The following is a 15,213-nucleotide window of genomic DNA, read 5'->3' on the forward strand; positions in this document are numbered from 1 at the left end:
GCTTGAGAACACAGTTGGCCCAGTTGCCACATGGTGACAACAATTATCATGGCAACAGACTTAAACCAACATTTCAAAAGAACAACAAAGCACAATTTTACCATCTGTCAAGCAGCTTTCTGCAATTCTCTATGAGAGGATAAAATCTGCTAATCATATGTCATAATTACAAATTGTCTTGGTGAGTGAAATTACAAGTTTTTATTGCTCCACAACTACTATGGATATTTCAAGCAAAATAAAAGACCCCCCAAAAATATGCACAATACTTCTAAATCTTGTTTCAAGACATATCGGATTGCTATAGTCAAAAGTAGGGCTGGGTAAAAAAAAAATCTTGATTTTCCAATTAATTCACCAACTGCTAAAGCAAAAATGTGCAATCAGTATACCGTAACTCAATTCCCACAACAAACAACTCACTCTTAGAAGTTACCAATTTGAATTAGTCTGAAAAATCACACTGTATCTTTTACAGCATTAGATGCCATCACATAAGCAAAATTGTCATTATAACTGAAATATATCCAAATCAATCCCAATCAAATCAAATTGGAATCAAATATTTAGCTTGTGAATCAGAATGTAATTGAGTCAGGAAATAGGTATGAATACCAAGCCCAAACCAAATGTTACATTTAATACTACGAAACCGGAAAAAATCATGGCCAAAACAATCACAGAAACAATACAAGTGAAGTAGGTGAACAAGGTACAAAACATAAAAGGAAAACATAATCATTCCTACCTCAAGGAAGCAGGTCCCTGCTGATGTGTTCTCCTTGATAGAAACATTGTAGAAGCTGCTCCCAAACACTGGCTCATTATCATTACTATCCTGGAGGTCTATTTCGACCAGAGCAGTGGAGGATAACGGGGGTCGCCCTCCATCAGTGGCCACTACTTTGAAACTTGGCTTTGGGTCCTTCTCATAATCCAGATTGGTTGCAGTGGTTATGATACCTGTGACAGGGTCAATGGTGAACCAACTGGCGTGCGTTTTCTTGTCTGGTAAGATGCTGTAGCGGACATCACCGTTGGGACCGTGGTCTTTGTCTCTCGCGGTCACTTGCAGCACAAAGCTACCTGGGTAGACAACTTCTGGAATGGTCTGCTTATATGCCTGTTGGTCAAAGAGAGGTGGGTTGTCATTTACATCGGTGACATGAATCGTAAATGAGGACTCTGCACGAAGTGGTGGGGTTCCAGAATCAGTAGCCATGACACGAAGTTCATAAGAATCCCTCTCTTCCCGATCCAGAATCTGGTCTACGTAGATGAGGTAGATGATGCTGTCTTTAGTGGTCAGGGCAAATTTCCCATCCCCTCCCTCAAGAGACACATTGACATTGGAGTACTCGCCATAATCAGGGTCTGAGACAGAGATTCTTGCAACGTATTGGCCCGGCTGAGCACCTTCAGAGATTTGGGGTGAGCCGTCCTCACTGAGAAAAATTATGGTCATGGTTGGCTGGTTATCGTTGTAGTCTCTAACATGTATTGTAACAAAGGCATTGGTGATCTCTGGATGGCTCGCATTATCTCTGGCTTGCACTACCAGCTCATGAACCTTCCTCACCTCGTAGTCTAGAGGCTTATTGAGTGTAATGATCCCAGAGCGAGGTTCGATGACGAAGTAGCGATCCGGGTCGCTCTGCCGTCGGTTTATCTCATACAATACAAGGCCATTGTCTCCTTCATCAGAATCAAATGCAAAAACTTGCAGGATGTTACTGCCCTGAGGAAGGCTCTCAGAGATGATGGCACTGTAACGGCTTTGGTTGAAAATCGGAGCGTGATCATTGATATCCTGCACCAAGACGTCAAGTGACATCTGTCCAGTCTTCCTTGGAGATCCAGCGTCAAAGGCCTCCAACACCAAGGAGTAGGAGGACCTCTTCTCTCGGTCCAAGACTCCATTGACTACCAAGTCAAGGTAAAGGACTTTGTTTGCTGCTCTTTTGGTCTCGAGTCGGAACACTTGTCCGACATTGCCTTCTTTAATCTGATATCCTTGTACAGTAAGCTGATCCTTATCCGCATCAGTGGCAGGCTCAAGAGAGAACTTAGTTCCCACCGCTGTTTGCTCTGGGATTTTCAAAGAGGCTTTCTTCTTGGGGAATGTGGGGGCATGGTCATTGATATCATTTACAGTGATTGAGACCTTGACTGTGAACCCTGTCATAGTGACAGCTATAAAACTGTAATGGTCTCTTTCCTCTCTGTCAAGTCGCCTGGCAGTCTTGATAATGCCTGTGGTTTCATCGATGTGGAGATCACTACCAATGCCGGTGCCTTCATGATCAGAGATGAAGTATAGTGAGGCTGTAACTCCAGGTAGTAAACCAGCGCTAATGTCGCCCACTATCGTCCCTGCAGGTTGTTCCTCATCTAATTGGAGCTCTAAAATACCTGATGTGTCCTCTCCGCTGACCATTACTGTTAATAGTTCCACTACTACACAAAGCACCAAAAGCATCCTTAGCCTCCAGAATACCCACATCCGGAACTGTCCACATGTGTTTTTCCCAAAGCCATTCAACGGAGTCATCGTGCCAAGGTTTCTTCACACCTGCAAAACAGGAGGGGAGCAGATTGTCACAATCACATTTACACATCTTACCAATGCAGATCAATGCAAATTCCTGTCTCTCACAAACAGCTGGAATGCATGAGAAAGGGGTGTGTTTGCTTCAAAAAGGAGAGGCTTTCCCCAGTCAGGGCAGTAAAAATGTATGTGGATGTTGTACATCCTCTTATTTATACACTATGCCTTTTCAAAATACACTTCACACGCATCTATTTCCCATGTATCTATGATGCTGTCAGATAGTCCCAAATGCTTTAATAACAGTGTATAAAACGTTTTTTTTTTTTTATATAAAAGCAGATCCACAGCCACCAGACGTTTGTCTACTCTAGAACTCATACGCCCATTAGCTGGATCAGACTTTTTTTTAAATATGACAACCTACACAAAAAGCAACATTTTTGATACCATGGTGGTCAAATTTTATTCCTGATTTGAGATGTTATATGAATGTAATATAACAGCTGTACTTGCATAACTGTACAGTAAATAGCTGCCCAGGATGTTATGAATATGGCCACCTAGTCAACCAACTGGCAAAAGAGACTTGTGCCATAGAATCATTCATATTTGAAAGGGTGGTCACCAGATTGCAGGACAAGCCTCTCTTGCTTTCCACTATAATCCCAACATGTTAAGGACAGACCACATGGAGCCCTGCCGTTAAAATACGTTTAGTTAAAAAACATGTTAAACATGTTAAAAAAACGTTTAGTTGAGATGTTGGCATATAATATTCTTCGAGTACATTTATTCATTTAGCAGGTTATTCATATTTTGAGTGCAGTCAGTTCAAACCAAAACCAGCCAGTAGTTGATTTTTAAGAAAAAAATTCTTTTTTTAAAGCCATGTTAAAGAAGCAAACTTAGCCACAAATTTTGAGCAGACAGAAAGACATTACTCAGACAAAAAGGCCAGACAGGAGTTTGGAGCATGTGTTTGGAAAGCATCTCTTCTCTTGTCATATGTGTGAAGGCTGAATCCTCTGTGAAGCAATCTGCTACAGATGGTCAGACTCCGGATGATATTTTATACGCCACTGAAGTAGTACACTAGAACAATTAGAAAATTATACTACTTTGGCTGGAATCACAACAAACCTCAGGAGTCTATGCACTTGCGCTGAGTAGAGTATCTGTTGGTAAAGTCTGTATTATCCAAACCTCAATGCATAATGATGGCAAATCATCACTGTGGGCTGTTGTGGTCTCTATTCATAATTGGATTACAAATGCAATTTGTCCTTGTCAGTTCTGTTTTAGAGTTCTCCAGTGAGATGCACAGAACTCACTGTAGGACAAAAAGAAATATTGAATCTGGACTTCACTGTCATTTTTTTTAACAAGAAAGAAGCCCTCCAGATAAAACCACATGAATGTTTTCATTCATTACAAGGCTTTTCAAGCAGGCTCCCTCTAGTGGCCACAATGAGTCAATCGGTTTAGGAAAGGAGTAGAACAGATTTAAAAGTAATGCTTTTTACCTTTGTCTATCACAAAGATGTCTACTGTCTGAACCAATTGTCCTGTGTGTTGTGTATGACACATCAAGTGATTTTGTGCCACTAATGGTAGGCATTTACAAATAATTATCCTCACAAACACAGTTGACCGGCAGGGCTCCATGCGGTCTGTCCTAATCAACTATCTGCGACCTTCACTAACATGTGATTTCTAATACGGCCTTAGCCTGACGTGTTTAAGGGGGGCACACTTACACACAAATTGCATATCCAAGGACAAAGACAGCAATGACTATCTGTTCATCACATCGATGATCTGAAACAAATCTTGTCGAAACAATTTAAGTGATCATTATAGGACAGAAAAACAGTCGTATTTGGGGTTAAAACCTCAAACCTACAATTTTAGGATCAGGGGACCCCCTATAGGTATTTGTGTGAAGTGTGGCGGGCCTTATGTTCATTCTAATGAAAGTAGCAGAGATTGTGGGGCACTTGGGGGCCACTTTGAGCCAATTTAAACAGATCCTGAGATCATGGAGGCCCACGATGCATTGCCACACAATGTGTCTCATTCTTATATTTAACGGCTTATTAAAATACATAGCATAAAAAGGTTGTCGAGGGAGCCCGTGGAGCTGACGGTTTCTCCATCACGATCTCTCCGAATAAACAGAGGCCAGACTGAGTGATTGACAGAGGCGTCTGAGGAAAACCTGTGGGGGGCCGGCTGTCCTATACAATGTTTCTGCAGCAGCACAAGAGCCGAAGATCACCGCCATGTTAGACCGCAGAGATTTAAGAATCTTCCTATGGACATTCAAACTTGTATCTTAAAACTAATTTGATAGCCTAACTACTTTTGTTAGAAGCATTGGGACATTCAAACTGTGAGTGATCATATTCATGTTGCACTATAAAAATGATGCAGAAACCATCACAGGGTAGGATATATCATTTTAAGAAACTTGGCTCTATTTGAGGGACGAATGAGAAATCTTTCACCAAAACCCATGCTTATGATGGGTCTGAAATGACTGAATACGGATGAGCAGTTGCCACAGTTTCCGCAGGCTAAATGGGTATGGAATTCACTCCCGCTCAGTTTTCAGTATTTAGACAACCACAGTGCCAGACCTCCTTGGGCTTTCTGCTTTTAGCCGTCCAGCTGTCGTCAAAATGCTGGAGTTGGTTGATTTAATGGTGAAGGTGGCAGGCGGGTCTTAGTAAAAGATTCCAACTGATATGAGACTGGCTTAGTTGGTTTTTATGGCAGTTGAGCTACGCTAAGACTGAGGAAGCAGGTGACAGATGAACAAAGAAGGATCAGGTCACTGAGCATCCATTAAATAAAATGCAAAGAGTATTTACAGATGCTAATGCTTTATAATATTGCCAAGTAATTTAGTAAAATAAATGTGGGGGTTATTTTGGATGAAAACTTAGATTCTTATTGGACTATTTGTGAGGAGGGGGAAAATACAAGGCTACATTTAATCTGTTTTATATATATTAACTATATTATATATATTTATGGCATATATATATAATGTCCAATGTAAAATCCTGAAGCAAAATCACTGATTGAGACTATTTGTGTGCCGGTATGAAACTGCACTATACTTGTAAAACTCTATATCTCAAAGAAACCTTAATTCTCTACATAGATAGCCATTCATACAGTACATTTGCAAAACCCTAAAGATATGAGATCCAATAAAATCCCTTATCAGCGTGCTTTACTAGTGACTCACTCACTGAGCTCATGGTAGCCAACACACGCTTTTTAGCTGTCATCTGTACCGCGTTTGAATAAAGGCCGAGATTACACTTCTGAGGGCAATTACTACTAATTTCTTCAGTGTGTAAAGACCCTCAGTGCACTTAAACAAAACAGCTTAAGACATCAAGAGTGAGTTCAAGGTTGGAACCAATGCCAACTCTAAATCTCGTATAGAGAATTTGCCACTGGTTCACTGGAGGTTTACCAGCCCCAGGAAAAGATAAATCTCTCAGTTAACACACTAACATGGGCTGAGGAAAGATCTCATGAGTAAAAACAACCTCCATCATCAGGTGAGTGAATGAAAAGTTTGTCCCCCAGTTTGGACAACAATGACGTAATCCTAAGTAACTGGTGTAATATAGCTTTCCGGACATTTCTCTCCACACAAGCACATACTAGTTTGGTTTTTTATGGTCTCTCTGTGGCACAGGTTTAATAGGATATGTGGTTTCCTGAGAAAGTAACTGGAAATATGGAGTTTGTCACTGTGGCAAAAATGCAAGGAAGAAATGTTTCCAAATTTCCTTCTCCAATCAGAGGCAAGTCCAGAAAAAACAAGGTTTGGGCTAAAGCAGTGACCCCACAAGTTCAGATGAAACATTTCTCATGCTAGCCACCCCAGAAACACAGGTTCCCTTCATAATCATCAGTAAACCCTAATTTAGTGAAAGCTACACAGTTTTCATTCTAAAGTTTTATAAATATATTTAGTATTTTTTATGCAGTATAATTATATACTGCAATAGCGTAAATATATGAGATAATACATTATGTAATATAATTATTATTTATTAATTATTTTATTTATGTTATTATTAGCCAATATTTAGATTGGATGGATGGATGGATGGATGGATGGATGGATGGATGGATGGATGGATGGATGGATGGATGGATGGATGGATGGATGGATGGATGGATGGATGGATGGATGGATGGATGGATGGATGGATGGATGGATGGATGGATGGATGGATGGATGGATGGATGGATGGATGGATGGGATTGAATTTAATAATATATTAAATTCATATAAAAACAAATGCATGGTTTTCTAATAAAAAATATGCACTATATTTTTTTTTTAAATCAATCCTCAAGAAGAATTTCCCGATGATAGATACACCCTGCACACTACTCTGCATGTTCAAACCTTCACCAACCAAAGACAAAACAAGGTCGTAAACCAAAACAAGGTTGTTAAAAGTCCAACTTGTCTTAAAGTCACCATGTAATCAAAATTGACAATTCCAATTTTTACAGAATGTTGCAGTGTTTATAATAAAAGATTTATCTCTGCCATCTGTTCTCTTCATGAGGTATGTCTCGGCAGAGGGTGGGGCTATATCCTCCACAACTGACGGCAAACTGGCATTCAGATCTGCCTCCATTTAGTTAGCAACATCCAACTTCCTACAATCTAACAAATTGCCAAGAACGAAATCAAGACCCACCCTACTTTTTTTTCTCATTACAAAAGCCGTTTCACTCAGGTATATAAGTCACAATATTCCGTTTCAAGTCGACTTTTATTCTCACAAAACAGATGTGAACCATATTATGCCAACACAAGTAAAAAAAAAAAAAAAGTAATTGCTATTTACCTCTTCCCTGAGTGATTTGCAATGTTTAAATAAAAAAATGATATTTTAATCAGATTAACATTTTGCCTTTACCTGCCAAGCACACTATGTGCTCTAAGAAAGAGAAAGCTTCAGTGAATGAGCAAAACAACCTGCGGTCTCCCTGTTATGATCGGGGTCGGGTGTACAGCATGCTCTTTTTCGAGGAATGGGATGTAACAGGAAAAGAGAGACTGTGAGAGAGACAAGCTCCCTGAATTATTAATAAGCAGTGACGAACTGTTTAACAAACGTTGAACATTGAGATGCCACATCTCAGGTTCCCATGTCTCCCAGGTTACAGCACCATGTCCCACTGTACACACTAAACTGGGTATTAGACTACTTGAGATAAAACATCTCTGACATCTAATTGCTTCAGACGTTGAAATCTCTGGGGGAAACAAATGCTTTGCTTTTCGAATGGTTTAACATTAAAACGTATTAGTTAAATCGCTGTAACACAGTACAGTATATGTATCACAACAGAACATTTTACATTAACATTACATAAAATTTAATTAAATTAAATATTAAATCTAAAATATTTAATTAAATGTTGAAATTAATGTTGAAATTTAAAAAAATAATGCCGATGATAAAACCAAATAAGTAAGAAAAGAAAGGAAAAAATAAATGCAGTTTTTAAAAACCCATTTATTTTAAAATATTCTGTATACTAGGGTGGAATATTTTAATACAACATTTTAATGACATACTAAAAATGTGTCAATTTCATAATAAATTACGTGACCAATAAAAACGACCAAAATATTTTTTACTCCTTAGACTAAGGGGAAATTAATGTTAAAATGTGTAAAACAGATGTTTGTCTAAATTAGAATTACAGAAAGCCTACACCCAGAGCAATCACCAGCGGTCGTGGTACCTTTCTATTAAGGAAAAGGAACTGTGCCTCAGTAGAATTGTACACTGACTTGTCCAAATTCGGACCTTATCTACAAACATGCGTATTTCCAGTCCATTTGACAGTGTTAATGCTTGAGAAGAACAACTACCATTACTGGCCATGAGAGGTAAAACACAGCACAAAGCCACAGTGCCACCATGCTGAAGTTTGCACTCTGAATAAATATACTGTCAAGTGATTTAGAATGAAGCTCTCAATGATTCAATGACATTATTACTGAGTTAATGAGCAGCTCAGGTGAGAGCAGAGCGAAGCATTTAGTGTCTTTTGAGTGCTCTGTGTATCTCACAAGCCTGGTTTGGCTTGTTATCAGTATCTAAACATAAAGCACACAAATAAGAGCAAAGATTAAATGTTGCACTTCAGTAACCACTTACATTGAAAGCGTATAGAAACCTCACTCAAGAGGAGTGGATCACCAACTGGTCAAATGACTTAGCAAGAACATGCTTGATAGATGGAAAAAAAGAAACCTTTCCCAGGAGAAAAGCCGCTGGAGCGCTTAGATATAATGGCCTGGCTCTAACCAAAGTGCCAGGGAGCCGATTCCAAAATCTAACAATAGAGACCGTTAGGTAAGCTAATTAAAAACAGAACATTTACACACAGACACAAAGTGTTTTAGCCAGTTTTTGTTACCTATCTTGGAGTGTAACGTAAGTTAGAATAGTATGTAAATATACAAGAAAAAAGGTCTGGTTTTTATATCTGCAACCCAGGCTCAATGGAAAAAGTGTTTGTGGCGACATTTCAGCTAAATTATGCTTCCTGCATGTTTCGCGCCACTTTCAAAGTGAAATGTCCAGTGAGCGGCACTAAAAAGCATGTTGAGTTTCATTTGAAACAGATGAATGTGAATCTGGCAAATGTTTTTGTTGGTTGTTGTACACATTGCGGCAGTTGAAGGAAATGAAATGTATAGCGCTAGAAGGTATTAGCTCAACTGCATTTTAAAATAACGCACCACCAACACTAAATCGAACTGATAGTGTTAACAAAAGCAAAAGTGAGATGGGACTCATACCCGAGCGCTCCACATCGCAAGTGTAGTGCTGTACCAGGTGAGCTACTGAGGAAGTTTACTAAGTCAGAAAAGCCATATGGAGTCGGTTATGTGATGCAAATATCAAACTGTATTTACAAATCATGCACTAGCGTTTAGAGGTCTTAATAGTATTGTGCAAGGAATTAAGATAAGTCTTTATTAATTGATAATCTGCCCTTGTAATCATAATTGATGTGAAAAGGAACAAATAGAGTTCTCTAGACTAGAGTTTCAGCTGGAAACTGCAGTGAATTGTAAATATAGGTATGTTTTTGAAGTTTTGCAAAAAAGTAGGTAGATGCATGTATTTCCATCTTTTTCATTCATTCAAAGAAGGGAGGAGTGAGAATTGGTCTATAGCACATCCAAGAATATAACTTCAAAAATGTAATGTTTTCATTCTTCTTCTTTTTTTTATAAGGCAAGTGTATAAATCACACGCAAACCTTTTCCTCTAAAGAACAATTCTAGGATGATTATAAGGCTTCAATTAAGAGCATAAGGAAAGAGAAATGGATATACACCCTTGAGATCTAACATCTAGACATGGAAATCACTCAGCACAGGGGCTATTTCTCCCCTTTCCGACTGCGGCGTTTGCAGGAAACAGATTAATCGTGGTTTCCCCTAGACCAACAAAGAGTTCAGACCATACTTCTAATCTTAGAGTTTCAATGTCTTTAAAAAAGGGTAGCAAATACACATTCATATTAAATAGCAATCATTCAACAAAATACCAAGTACAAAAGCTGCACAAATGATCCTCATGCAATATGTGGTGGTCACGAGTGGTTTCAAATCCCCTCCAACTGAAACACACACCCTATTCTCTTCTAATTAAATCAAACAGCTCCTCTCCCCCCATGTGTTGCCTCTGATCAGTTTCCAAGTGTTGATGGGCAACAGTATGAACAGACTCCCCCTCACTGGGCATGTCTTTCTTTTACTGCCTTATAACGTGTCTCACGCAGAGGCAGCACATGTGCCCCGCGCTCCTGACATCAGCTATGATCTGTGATGCAGGAAAAGAGGTTCCAGAGGAGTCATAATAATTATACTTGATTTGGTACTGATAAAGAATTGTATTAAAGATATTGACAATAGACCTGGATAATTCTTAAGTATATTTCAACCAGTGTAAACCTGTGATTTATAAAAAAGAGGAATCACTTATTATGTATAATTAGATCTACACAAAGATCTATTGTGTCTGTCTTTCTGCAATTTTGCTCATTAAAGCTGCTTCTCAACTGCCAAACACATGCAAGAATATTTAACCAAGCTCATAACTGTTCTTCTACAATATTTACAAAAAGCGTTGTGCAAGTAACACCATTATGAAATTCAAATGAAATGTGTTACGATTCACAACAGACTTCTACTGACTATCACCAAAGCGGCAACCTTCCGGTCTCTCTCTTGAATCCAACACGGAAGTGACTAGTACTGCAATTCATCGACTGGTCGCTAGAGACAGGCTCCAAAAGAGAGTCAATTCCATATACCTCCCATGTTAATATGCCCAACTTTACAGCAGAGGCTGTATATGTTTATAACTCATCCATTTAAATCTTATTTAGCCTTAAAGTTCTGCATAATTAAGGGCGTGGTCACTTGAGTGACAGGTGGATTGCCAATGCTGTCACTATTAGCCGTTTGTCTGCTGTCTGTTAGCCGGCTAGTCACCTCAGCTAATCCCACCTCTTTACCCATTTTCGGATATCCAGGAGTGACGCGCTCCCAAAATGGCGACGGCCGGCTCTGCCCACTTTGGGCTTCTATGCTATCACCGAGCTCTCCGTGTACAGAGATGTTTTGAAATGATACGCGCTGTGACTGTCAATTATGTACATCATTTGATACGGCTCTATAGCCGTGCGTCCGCTGAATCCTACGCACAGATTTGTGCAGATTGAACAGGAGAACAGCGCCACAATCCTGAGTGTTTTCGACCTTTCATCTGCTAAAATATTGACAAGAGTAGTAATGTAAATTATTTTAAGCGATATCAAACGAGCAGACGTGGTGTTTCGAATATCACTGATGTGATTATTTTTATTCTACAATTTAATAAACAAGAAGTTAATATTGAGTAACTTACATCTCAGTCACAGTATTTCTAATTACTTTGTTAATTTTTGTACCACTAAAGCAGGATTTACTGTTGCGCGTCTCCAAGCAACACACAGTAGTAGCGTTTGGTTAACAAATCGGTTTAGTGAATGATTCATATACTCATCATTTACAAAAACGCTTGCTGCCACCTAAAGGCGTAATGATATAACCTCCAGAAAGGTCACTGAAAAATCCCCACCATACAGTGACACAATCAGTGAAAAGTCCCAGTTCTGTATTCCGTCTCATCACTCTTTAAGCGCAGCAAAACATTGAGGGAAGTGGATTTTAAAGCAGTGCAGTCTTGAAGCAATCACCACAGAACTCAACAGTGGGGTCCCATAGCAAAATTGTTAAGTTCTTACACATTTGCAGTCACGTAGCATCTACTTTCCTGTACTCAGTGCACACAACCCCTCAGTGCTTCTTCTGTCAGTTCCACCACTATTACATGCCTTTCACACATGAGTGAGTGAACTGCTCTCTTCTCTTTTAACTACATGCTCACGATACTTAATTACAGCCTGTGTAGTTTGAATGAGGGACCTAAATAATAGGCATGCTTTGATGCTATGAGGTGCGTGCAGTTACGTTGCGTGCAGGCACATACTATAGCTACGCGTCCGGTAGCCGCAGTCACCGATAAAAGAGAGCAACAACAAAAAAACTGGTAATCCTACAAAAACTCAAACATATGTCTCTTGTTAAAAATGGGAGTCTGTTTTCGGAGAATGCACGCCTCGCAGCTCAAGAAGAAACCGATCTCCACTTGATCATTTACTGAGAACGTTTCAATTTATGTGCGAGGAATAGATAGCACTTGGCAATCCCATTTTTAGATATGGCTCATTGTAGGATCTAAGACCATATACTTGGTTGGGTGAAGGTAGGATTGATTATGTGCCGACAGTACAATCAGAAAACATCTTTGAACATGGATGTTTAAAAATACCCACTGCATTAGTTGTGACTTTGAGAGTCAACTATTTCTAATAGCCTATTATGGCTTTTGGAGTTTGGAGGCTTTTAAAGTTTGCCTTGAGCAAACTCAAGACTTAACAAATTATTATTTTTAGGCTATAACCTAGGCTAGCCTGTGATAGGCTATGTTAATGTTTAATAAAGTGATTAATTACAGCAGGCCTAATTGTTTAAAAAAAAGAAGCCTACTGTAATTATTTATCAACACTTTTGTTGATGTAATTTTTGCTGATGGAAACGCAATTTCTGTTGTTAATGAAAAGTTGTTTGAAAAAGCCACTGAATATACTCCCGTGGAGTATAGCCTACCCGTCTAACTGTTGAATAATACTTTAACAGGTAGGGTGGATTCAGATTGATTGGGACACTTTTTGCCATTGAGATGACTGGAAAAAAGTGTCATGCAAGAATCAACCTGAATTCACCCCAGTAAGACTCCACAACCATAGCCTATCCACAACCCCCACCCCCCTATTGCACCCTGCCTGCAGAAATACACCTGAACAGAATATCAATCCTCAACTTGTTAATGAACTAAACATAGGTCTAGTTCATTTTTGGTTTGGTTGGTTTAGCTTCTTAAATTGTTTCTAGAGGCGATATCTTATGAGTTACGCGTTGGTCCATTTAGGAAACATTAATTTTTCCTGCTTGGGTCCTTAACGCATCCAAGCTGCATGCTTTAACCAGCTGACATGAAATACGCGGACGAATACAGTCACTTCATCGGGATGAAAGAAAATGAATGAAACCACACTCTTGCATAGGCTACACAAAGAAGCGATTGGTTTTGCTCAAACAGATATGGGAATGAATGATCAATAAAAATGTGGCTAAACCGTGCAACCCCCCAACGTTTTCTCTTGAGCAAACCCTTGAGGTGTCAGAATCAGTGTTAAGCAGACTGTCTTAAATCATAGTGAAAGATAGGATAACGACATTGATTCTTACATTCATCTGATCGAGCTCCGCCGCTGTCTGTGAGCATCCGTTGTCTCACTCAAATCCAATTTGTATGCAGATGTATCCAGCCCGTTCCCAGCCTCAAACGGATCGTTTTTGTTTTAAGATAAATACATCAGCCTTAAATCCATGGGAAAGAGATTAAATACTCAAGCAGATACTCCTTGCTTTCACCGGCAAATAATAGCCTCTCAGGTGTGAGCGGGTCTGCATTCACTATTCCATTCACCAAACGGGATCAGGATATCGTACGATTGCCTCTGTGTGTTAATAGTAACGCGCACCTCCGTATAACGGTCACCTCAGCATCCAATGTTGCATGGACTGGACGCTCTGTGGATACACCGCACCTCCGCGAGTGAAATCCGACACCCACCTCAGGCCCGGCCTCTCTTAATTTGGGTTGCTAATATATTCGACACGTGGGGAGCGGTACAAAAGGGGGAGCATTGGAAAAAAGAGGAGGACTGAGGAAAAGAGACCAGTTCCTGTAGACTGTAGTGCCACCATGCTCTACCTTGGAGAAATGGCTTTAAGACAAAGAACCAGATTCTACACCTTCTTCCAATGTAGTTTGATGGTGTGTGTAACTTATGTTTTTGCATATAGACTACATTTGCATATATGCACAATATATGTTTTCATATATATATTATGTATGAATATTAAATATTAAGGGCTATATAAGATAAAACACCAGATAAGTGTTATTGTAAGAAACCTAACAGTTATTAATTAATTGGTAGCTATATATAGAGAGATGAACATATGTGACCCTGGACCACAAAATCAGTCTTATGTGTAATTTTTTTTAATTGAGATGTATACATCATCTGAAAGCTGAATACATAATCTTTCCATTGATATTAGGTTTGTTAGGATATGACAATATTTGGCCTAGACACAACTATTTGAAAATCTGGAATCTGAGGGTGCAGAAAAATCGAAATATTGAGAAAATCGCCTTTAAAATTGTCCATTTCTATAGGCGATTGTGCTGCATCCATTCACAAAAATATTTTTTTTATATATTTAAGGTGGGAAATTTACAAAATATCTTCATGGATCATGATCTTTACTTAATATCCTGATGATTTTGGGCATAAAAGAAAAATCGATAATTTTGACCCATACAATGTTTTGTTGGCTATTGCCACAAATATATCCGTGCGACTTAAGACTGGTTTTGTGATCCAGGGTCACATATGAGGTTTGGGTTGGCGTGGGCGTACAAAAAAAAAGAGGTTGGGAATGTGAAACCTACAATTCATTGATGGTTGTAGATTGATGGTTGTTTTAATGATTTAGAATAAATTAGCATTGCATATTATTTAACGTATGTGAGTGGATAGACCTTGCTGGACATTATTTGTAGTATAGGGAGCATGGGCGTACACCCCGCAGACCGTTGGAGTCTCAGTGAACAGCAGCACCAGGAGAATCAGTGTGACAGCAAGGTCATTTATCAACCTGGGTTTCAGGTCAACCCCCCCTCCAATTGCACCCAAGCGTTAAGTAGAGAGATGGGTTGCTGCCTGAATACAAACCTGCAGAAGAGAACACAGTCTTTCCTTGTTAAACAATTCAAACGCTCGAAAATTAAAAGGTGCAATTTGTGTTCTTATCCAAGAGTCTTACTGTAAATATCACATTCATTGTTCTCCATTTTCTCCAGAGTTATAATCTGAATGTTGCGCATAAATATTTAGGTCCTTTA

The 15,213-nt window shown here is 39.2% G+C and overlaps 1 protein-coding gene across 1 annotated transcript in view; it reads right to left on the minus strand.

The window, feature by feature from the left end:
* The window catches only part of dchs1b (dachsous cadherin-related 1b), a 93,392-nt gene extending 79,533 nt beyond the window's left edge, over positions 1-13,859 (minus strand). Inside the window, exons 1-2 of the mRNA XM_082157758.1 lie at positions 13,485-13,859; positions 749-2,572 (exon numbers count right to left, since the gene is read on the minus strand). Of these exons, the coding sequence (XP_082013884.1) occupies positions 749-2,551 (1,803 nt within the window). The 5' untranslated portion in view covers positions 2,552-2,572; positions 13,485-13,859. The remainder of the gene's footprint in view (positions 1-748; positions 2,573-13,484) is intronic.
* Positions 13,860-15,213: the final 1,354 nt, after the last annotated feature.

Source organism: Leuciscus leuciscus (assembly GCF_965113295.1).
Source record: "Leuciscus leuciscus genome assembly, chromosome: 24".
In the NCBI taxonomy this organism is placed as follows: Eukaryota; Metazoa; Chordata; class Actinopteri; order Cypriniformes; family Leuciscidae; genus Leuciscus; species Leuciscus leuciscus.